This window comes from Mizuhopecten yessoensis, unplaced genomic scaffold (genome assembly GCF_002113885.1).
Source record: "Mizuhopecten yessoensis strain PY_sf001 unplaced genomic scaffold, ASM211388v2 scaffold715973, whole genome shotgun sequence".
Classification (NCBI taxonomy): Eukaryota; Metazoa; Mollusca; class Bivalvia; order Pectinida; family Pectinidae; genus Mizuhopecten; species Mizuhopecten yessoensis.
The window spans coordinates 11,371-21,442 of NW_018479884.1; the positions used below are offsets into that span (position 1 = coordinate 11,371).

At 36.3% G+C, this 10,072-nt stretch overlaps 1 protein-coding gene across 1 annotated transcript; it reads right to left on the reverse strand.

The window, feature by feature from the left end:
• Positions 1-5,969: 5,969 nt before the first annotated feature.
• On the reverse strand, positions 5,970-9,516 carry LOC110441460 (phosphatidylcholine transfer protein-like). The gene is made up of 4 exons (XM_021484612.1): positions 9,237-9,516; positions 7,603-7,720; positions 6,778-6,857; positions 5,970-6,209 (listed from the first exon to the last, which is right to left on the reverse strand). The coding sequence occupies exons 1-4, from the start codon at positions 9,369-9,371 to the stop codon at positions 5,985-5,987; spliced, it is 558 nt and encodes a 185-aa protein (XP_021340287.1). The 5' UTR covers positions 9,372-9,516; the 3' UTR covers positions 5,970-5,984.
• Between the last annotated feature and the right edge of the window lie 556 nt (positions 9,517-10,072).

The window sequence follows — 10,072 nt, forward strand, 5'->3', positions numbered from 1 at the left end:
ATACACATCAACATGTTGTTAGTTAGGATATACATACACATCAACATGTTGTTAGTTAGGATATACACATCAACATGTTGTTAGCTAGGATATACACATCAACATGTTGTTAGCTAGGATATACATACACATCAACATGTTGTTAGCTAGGATATACACATCAACATGTTGTTAGTTAGGATATACACATTATCTCCTTTCCAAAAAGGTTTCACAAGTTTGAAAACGGCACTGAAGGATAAAAGATGTAGTTAAAGGGGAATAACTCCTAATCAAAGTCTACGAAGTAACTTGTTATTTGCAATTTTGAACCATGTTTCCTAATCTGATAGCATCATTGGCAAACAATTTACCTGCAGCAGAATGAAGATGATGATCATGTGTTACTACAGTGCAGTTATAATAACATTTCAAACAGTTCTTTATTGTGGTGTTTTGTCCTGTTACATAGATTATTAAAGATCCCTGTCCCAATACACTGTAGGTTTTAGTTGTAATAACAGTAGCTTCCCATTTTGGATATATCTGCACACAGCTGGGCCAAGACACTCATGTAGCCCAGTTTCTCAGTACAATAATGTTACAATCTGAAGTCCCGGGTTTCAATCTTCGTCTAGTCCTTACTCAAAGGTGCTGGACACAATAATAGTAATATGATGTGTATATTATATATTATTATCCCCTCGCAATGAAAGTTAGAGGGGAAACAGGATTCCGCCTGTACGTATGTTGCACTCTTTGTCATCACTCTAGCGACTTCATTTCTCGACGGAATTTCAGGAAACTTCATACAGGTGTTTGGTATGACAATACCTTGAACAAGTGCGGGTTTATACGTTTCAGGTAGCTGCATTGAAGGTCAAGGTCACTGTTACAATTTTTAGAACACATTTTCATCGCTCTATCAATTTAATTCCTCAACGAAATTTCCTGAAACTTGATACACTTGTTTGGTATGACAATACCTTCAACAGATGCAGTCGCTAGAGCAGTTATTGATACTGTAGAATCAGTAGGTCAGATTTAAGGTTCTATAGTGCACCATATATCTTTATCGTCTGTAGAATCAGTAGGTCAGATTTAAGGTTCTATAGTGCACCATATATCTTTATCCTCTGTAGTATCAGTAGGTCAGATTTAAGGTTCTATAGTGCACCATATATCTTTATCCTCTGTAGTATCAGTAGGTCAGATTTAAGGTTCTATAGTGCACCATATATCTTTATCCTCTGTAGTATCAGTAGGTCAGATTTAAGGTTCTATAGTGCACCATATATCTTTATCCTCTGTAGTATCAGTAGGTCAGATTTAAGGTTCTATAGTGCACCATATATCTTTATCCTCTGTAGTATCAGTAGGTCAGATTTAAGGTTCTATAGTGCACCATATATCTTTATCCTCTGTAGTATCAGTAGGTCAGATTTAAGGTTCTATAGTGCACCATATATCTTTATCCTCTGTAGTATCAGTAGGTCAGATTTAAGGTTCTATAGTGCACCATATATCTTTATCCTCTGTAGTATCAGTAGGTCAGATTTAAGGTTCTATAGTGCACCATATATCTTTATCCTCTGTAGTATCAGTAGGTCAGATTTAAGGTTCTATAGTGCACCATATATCTTTATCCTCTGTAGTATCAGTAGGTCAGATTTAAGGTTCTATAGTGCACCATATATCTTTATCCTCTGTAGTATCAGTAGGTCAGATTTAAGGTTCTATAGTGCACCATATATCTTTATCCTCTGTAGTATCAGTAGGTCAGATTTAAGGTTCTATAGTGCACCATATATCTTTATCCTCTGTAGTATCAGTAGGTCAGATTTAAGGTTCTATAGTGCACCATATATCTTTATCCTCTGTAGTATCAGTAGGTCAGATTTAAGGTTCTATAGTGCACCATATATCTTTATCCTCTGTAGTATCAGTAGGTCAGATTTAAGGTTCTATAGTGCACCATATATCTTTATCCTCTGTAGTATCAGTAGGTCAGATTTAAGGTTCTATAGTGCACCATATATCTTTATCCTCTGTAGTATCAGTAGGTCAGATTTAAGGTTCTATAGTGCACCATATATCTTTATCCTCTGTAGTATCAGTAGGTCAGATTTAAGGTTCTATAGTGCACCATATATCTTTATCCTCTGTAGTATCAGTAGGTCAGATTTAAGGTTCTATAGTGCACCATATATCTTTATCCTCTGTAGTATCAGTAGGTCAGATTTAAGGTTCTATAGTGCACCATATATCTTTATCCTCTGTAGTATCAGTAGGTCAGATTTAAGGTTCTATAGTGCACCATATATCTTTATCCTCTGTAGTATCAGTAGGTCAGATTTAAGGTTCTATAGTGCACCATATATCTTTATCCTCTGTAGTATCAGTAGGTCAGATTTAAGGTTCTATAGTGCACCATATATCTTTATCCTCTGTAGTATCAGTAGGTCAGATTTAAGGTTCTATAGTGCACCATATATCTTTATCCTCTGTAGTATCAGTAGGTCAGATTTAAGGTTCTATAGTGCACCATATATCTTTATCCTCTGTAGTATCAGTAGGTCAGATTTAAGGTTCTATAGTGCACCATATATCTTTATCCTCTGTAGTATCAGTAGGTCAGATTTAAGGTTCTATAGTGCACCATATATCTTTATCCTCTGTAGTATCAGTAGGTCAGATTTAAGGTTCTATAGTGCACCATATATCTTTATCCTCTGTAGTATCAGTAGGTCAGATTTAAGGTTCTATAGTGCACCATATATCTTTATCCTCTGTAGTATCAGTAGGTCAGATTTAAGGTTCTATAGTGCACCATATATCTTTATCCTCTGTAGTATCAGTAGGTCAGATTTAAGGTTCTATAGTGCACCATATATCTTTATCCTCTGTAGTATCAGTAGGTCAGATTTAAGGTTCTATAGTGCACCATATATCTTTATCCTCTGTAGTATCAGTAGGTCAGATTTAAGGTTCTATAGTGCACCATATATCTTTATCCTCTGTAGTATCAGTAGGTCAGATTTAAGGTTCTATAGTGCACCATATATCTTTATCCTCTGTAGTATCAGTAGGTCAGATTTAAGGTTCTATAGTGCACCATATATCTTTATCCTCTGTAGTATCAGTAGGTCAGATTTAAGGTTCTATAGTGCACCATATATCTTTATCCTCTGTAGTATCAGTAGGTCAGATTTAAGGTTCTATAGTGCACCATATATCTTTATCCTCTGTAGTATCAGTAGGTCAGATTTAAGGTTCTATAGTGCACCATATATCTTTATCCTCTGTAGTATCAGTAGGTCAGATTTAAGGTTCTATAGTGCACCATATATCTTTATCCTCTGTAGTATCAGTAGGTCAGATTTAAGGTTCTATAGTGCACCATATATCTTTATCCTCTGTAGTATCAGTAGGTCAGATTTAAGGTTCTATAGTGCACCATATATCTTTATCCTCTGTAGTATCAGTAGGTCAGATTTAAGGTTCTATAGTGCACCATATATCTTTATCCTCTGTAGTATCAGTAGGTCAGATTTAAGGTTCTATAGTGCACCATATATCTTTATCCTCTGTAGTATCAGTAGGTCAGATTTAAGGTTCTATAGTGCACCATATATCTTTATCCTCTGTAGTATCAGTAGGTCAGATTTAAGGTTCTATAGTGCACCATATATCTTTATCCTCTGTAGTATCAGTAGGTCAGATTTAAGGTTCTATAGTGCACCATATATCTTTATCCTCTGTAGTATCAGTAGGTCAGATTTAAGGTTCTATAGTGCACCATATATCTTTATCCTCTGTAGTATCAGTAGGTCAGATTTAAGGTTCTATAGTGCACCATATATCTTTATCCTCTGTAGTATCAGTAGGTCAGATTTAAGGTTCTATAGTGCACCATATATCTTTATCCTCTGTAGTATCAGTAGGTCAGATTTAAGGTTCTATAGTGCACCATATATCTTTATCCTCTGTAGTATCAGTAGGTCAGATTTAAGGTTCTATAGTGCACCATATATCTTTATCCTCTGTAGTATCAGTAGGTCAGATTTAAGGTTCTATAGTGCACCATATATCTTTATCCTCTGTAGTATCAGTAGGTCAGATTTAAGGTTCTATAGTGCACCATATATCTTTATCCTCTGTAGTATCAGTAGGTCAGATTTAAGGTTCTATAGTGCACCATATATCTTTATCCTCTGTAGTATCAGTAGGTCAGATTTAAGGTTCTATAGTGCACCATATATCTTTATCCTCTGTAGTATCAGTAGGTCAGATTTAAGGTTCTATAGTGCACCATATATCTTTATCCTCTGTAGTATCAGTAGGTCAGATTTAAGGTTCTATAGTGCACCATATATCTTTATCCTCTGTAGTATCAGTAGGTCAGATTTAAGGTTCTATAGTGCACCATATATCTTTATCCTCTGTAGTATCAGTAGGTCAGATTTAAGGTTCTATAGTGCACCATATATCTTTATCCTCTGTAGTATCAGTAGGTCAGATTTAAGGTTCTATAGTGCACCATATATCTTTATCCTCTGTAGTATCAGTAGGTCAGATTTAAGGTTCTATAGTGCACCATATATCTTTATCCTCTGTAGTATCAGTAGGTCAGATTTAAGGTTCTATAGTGCACCATATATCTTTATCCTCTGTAGTATCAGTAGGTCAGATTTAAGGTTCTATAGTGCACCATATATCTTTATCCTCTGTAGTATCAGTAGGTCAGATTTAAGGTTCTATAGTGCACCATATATCTTTATCCTCTGTAGTATCAGTAGGTCAGATTTAAGGTTCTATAGTGCACCATATATCTTTATCCTCTGTAGTATCAGTAGGTCAGATTTAAGGTTCTATAGTGCACCATATATCTTTATCCTCTGTAGTATCAGTAGGTCAGATTTAAGGTTCTATAGTGCACCATATATCTTTATCCTCTGTAGTATCAGTAGGTCAGATTTAAGGTTCTATAGTGCACCATATATCTTTATCCTCTGTAGTATCAGTAGGTCAGATTTAAGGTTCTATAGTGCACCATATATCTTTATCCTCTGTAGTATCAGTAGGTCAGATTTAAGGTTCTATAGTGCACCATATATCTTTATCCTCTGTAGTATCAGTAGGTCAGATTTAAGGTTCTATAGTGCACCATATATCTTTATCCTCTGTAGTATCAGTAGGTCAGATTTAAGGTTCTATAGTGCACCATATATCTTTATCCTCTGTAGTATCAGTAGGTCAGATTTAAGGTTCTATAGTGCACCATATATCTTTATCCTCTGTAGTATCAGTAGGTCAGATTTAAGGTTCTATAGTGCACCATATATCTTTATCCTCTGTAGTATCAGTAGGTCAGATTTAAGGTTCTATAGTGCACCATATATCTTTATCCTCTGTAGTATCAGTAGGTCAGATTTAAGGTTATATAGTGCACCATATATCTTTATCTTCTGTTATGTCAGTAGGTCAGATTTAAGGTTCTATAGTGCACCATATATCTTTATGCTCTGCAGTATCAGTAGGTCAGCTTTAAGGTTCTATAGTGCCCCATATATCTTTATCGTCTGTAGTATCAGTAGGTCAGATTTAGGGTTCTATAGTGCACCACATATCCTTATCCTCTGTAGTATCAGTACGTCAGATTTAAGGTTGTATAGTGCACCATATATATTTATCGTCTGTAGTATCAGTAGGGCAGATTTAAGGTTCTATAGTGCGCCATATATCTTTATCGTCTGTAGAATCAGTAGGTCAGATTTAAGGTTCTATAGTGCACCATATATCTTTATCGTCTGTAGTATCAGTATGTCAGATTTGGTTTTCTTATGTTGGAACAGCCTATGATATCCTGGGGTTTTTAATTTGTTTCAAATTTGTTTTTATGGGGCATAGTCAATGAGAATTTATTTTAAGGGACATGGCCAACGATAAATTGCTTATAAGGGAGGAAGTCCCACCGATACAACTACCTATCGTTTACGTAAGAATTATGTGCTGTGAAGTTGTAAAGCATTACAATAAAATTTTGAGATCTCACCTTTAGATCCGACTTTGCCGTCGGTTGATAGAACACAGCTCTGAAGATAGTCGTCGACGCGTATCACACCCTTTTTCTCCGGGACACTGGTACATGGCACGCTCTTGGCCATCACTGCCCATATCTTGTTCCCTTCAAAACTTTCCATCTCCCGGAGTTCTCGCAAATATATATACTGTTGTTTAATTAAGGTCATTTCTATATATACATTGATTTTTAAAACTCTGTTTTAGCTTTCTGATTATGAAGATTTTGTTTATATTCTTTGTTTTAATTTCTTAATAATGAAGCTCAGGCTCTTTTATGTCGATTTGTTTTCTTCTATTAAAGGGTAATAGATTTGGGATAGTAGTTTCCAAATAGTAATCGTTCATGTGCACATTTTTCTAACCCAATAATATTCAACAAGATCAGAAACATCAAATTTTGAACAGTTTAAGAACCACTAGTCCAGCCGGAGATTTCGCTAGTTTCAGACTATCGTGCCACCCTTATTGTCTAGCCCTGTATGGGAAATAAAAACAGTTTTAACTTTAGAAATAGGTGGGGGGTTTTGCAAAAAATATACAACAAAGACATAAATAACAGCTATGGACTTTATAAAGATTGATTATAAAATATAAACTAATCCAAACATAGACAAATTAAAGTTGTGAGAGGCTGCAGTCATTTTAATGATGAACAAATTATCTTTAGATACTGAGCTATTCTGTCTACTGATCATCTGCAAATTAAAAGGATACATCTCGGTTTGACATTGGGAAAGGGAAGTTCACATTCCAGTACACCAGCTTTTTACCATCCTCTTCTTTCTCATACAATTCTGGAAAGCAAAAAAAAAAGATAGAACTGGAAAAGAAATAATTTCAATTGAATAATAGGTGGCAATACATTCTACATCTCAATGAAATTATACTGATATTCAGTGAAATTTTGATGTATGAATTTAATCTGTGTATTCAGACTTCACATAATCACCTACTGATCGTTATGAAATTGGTTCACTCGTTACCAGATATTTACTTCTAAAATAAAAGCAGTTTAAAAAAGCATCAGAGCAAGTTCATTTAATAATATGTTCGTTCTTCTTCTTCCAATAATCTGCATACCACCTCTGGTGTATTGTTGCAGATGTGGCACATATACCCAGGGGAAACTTTTTTCAGCAAATTTGGTCCATAAATTTAACTTCTATACTGTAAATATCCCACCTACATTGATCCCTTTGACATAGGTGTCAACCTCTGAAACCTCTAATGAAGGAGATCTGTCATTCCACATTTCCAATGAGGGGAAAAAGTGGGTGAAACGCGACTAAAAACTGCTTTGCTCAATTTATCTTTCCCTTTATATATGTTATGTATCAAAATAATTCCACCTATTATGATCATTACACACATCCTAAAGTAACTGGGAAATCATTTGACCACAGGATGTAGATTTTGAGTTTGTGTGAGTTTGGACTTGAATGAGGGAGTTTAGAGGGAGATTGGTAAATTTTGGTCAAAAATGAGAGTCTCCCACCTTATGACAGGGGTTGACTGCTATGCTTTGGTCCATATACTTACCATGGACATAAGTATCCCACTGACGTCGGTACTCTAAGTCCATGTATACCTCGGAACAAATCTCTGGATCCACATCAGCCAGGGTACCATACACCTTGTATTTGTATAAACCTGAGGTCTGAAATTACAGATATGGAAATATTCATGTGGGAATTCATTTGTTTACGGTGCTATTAAAGCTTAGATTGTATTAACACTTCAGATGCATTATAACAGTATTGTGAGCACACAACTTGTGTTCTGTTACAAATATTGTGCATGGCCCTTCCTGTGGCGACAGGGAGTTAACAAACCTGGGCTGGATAATAAAATTGTTCAGGAACAAACACGTAAAAACAAGTTGGAATTTTACATAGGATTATGCTTTATCCAGGGGGACATTCCCTTTAGCTGAATTGCATTGGTAGAGTAGTTGACTTGGGAGCGCAACAGGGGTCTGAAATTTGCAGGAGATATTTATTATATTAATATTCATCACCCACAGAATTGAAGACTCCTATGTTGAACAGAAGAGGACAAATGCACTTCCAGACAGGGATTCAAACCTGTGACAGTCAAACTCAGTTTTAACTAATTAAGCTACCCGGTTGTGTGACAAACTCGTTGTCCAGTTCCACCGTATTCTTCCCTTCTTTTTCATTTCCCCCCCCAAACACATCACTAAAATATTTACAACCAAGGTTTGGTCCTTTCATTGTTAAGCAAACACCCAGCACTTGAAACAGGGGTTTGTAACAGACACCACCGACTGTAACAGGAGCGTCAAAATTGCACAGCCAGATCGAGATTCGAACCCTGGACCCTCTTAACTCTAGTTCCGCTACATTCCTCTCTTTCTTTCTAAGTCTTCGCCCCCGCAGACACAACCCATTTACAACCCAGGATTGGGTATCCCATTGCCAAGCATACACCAAATACTTGAAACAATTTAAGGGTTGGTCTCAGGCACTACTGTAACAGGAGAGGAAAAATAAACGACCAGATCAGGATTCAAACCCAGGACCCTCTGAATTCTAGACAGACGCTCTACCAATTGAGCTGGTTGCCGACGATCCACCCAGTCCAGTTCCGCTACACATGCACATATTATGGAGAGAAATTCTTTATATCATTTCAAAGCAAGGGTTATAGGCTTTGTCGATAATAAGATATACAGTGCCATAATTATAATAAGTCTTTCATGTTACTTCATTTTCCCATCGGATCCTTTGTTGATTTACTTTTTTTTCAAAAATGTTTCGTTACTTTGTTCGACATGGAATGTTGGCTCAGTTGTTGAGATATCACTTTTCATCCACGCATAAAGTAAATACTTTGACATAATTCCCATAGACATAATGCTAAATTTTGCCGTAAACATTGGTTTTGCCAAATAACTCATCACGGTCAAAAATCCTTCCAATGGAATAACCATACTAATATAACCAAGAAAAGCAGTAGATCATTTCTACCTTTGAGCAGAGTTAAACCATTTTTTTTAATTACAGGAAAATTAATTGCCAAAAATATAAATTAACATAGAATTCTATGGGAAAATGACGTAACGTGAAAAAACAAAACACGCTAAGCTATAAATCGCGTGAGCCTATAAATCATTTAAACGGGTTCGTATACGTTTTCAACCTTTGACCCACCTCGTTGTACTGTCGGTATATCCTCGCCACACAACCATCGTGACTAGACTCTGTGAAGAACTCATAACCGGCTTCGTTGATGTTCGGATTCTGAAGCTCCCTACAGGCCTCTTCGAAGTCTGAGTCTTGAAACATGTCGTCTGATGTATGGTTGTATTGCACTGACTCCCGTTTCCAAGTCAATATGTACTAAATTGGCCTATATGCTTTCATTCGAGGAACATGATTCGACGAGTCAACATGGATTCTTTGTTTACTTCCGGAACTAAGGGTCATGCGTTGTGGATTAGTACTTGCTTCCGGTTTAAGGATTCATTTCCCTCGAAATAATAGTATCCATGACGTGGGTCTAAGATAGTCTTATTCATTTGTATAGCAAGAAACATATTTTAAAAATAGAGATAAATGAAGAGTTTCCATGGTCGTGGTTATAAGCTGTGTGAATATTGCTTTAAAAGGGCGGATGGTTGGAAGGGAGGTAATTCCTGTAGGAACTCTATCTAAATCAGATATTTATAACGATAGATTCTCTGATTTAGATAGAGTTCCTACAGGAATTAGAAGGGAGGTACCTCGTACTTAATATACACTTTGATAATACGTGAGCAAAATGTGACCCGAATCAAGTAGGGGCAATCCGGGTAATCTCGGACCAATCACAATAAAGCTGTGCTAAACCTGGGGCCTTCTCGTTGTTTGTTGTGCGTTTGTAACATTTTGAAGCATTTCATTGAATGTGATTATCGGACACTTTTCGGGATCACGTGATCGAAGTTTCTTTAACCGGGGATTTTTGAAGGTGACCATAAAAATAAGCACTCCCGCAATAACCACAA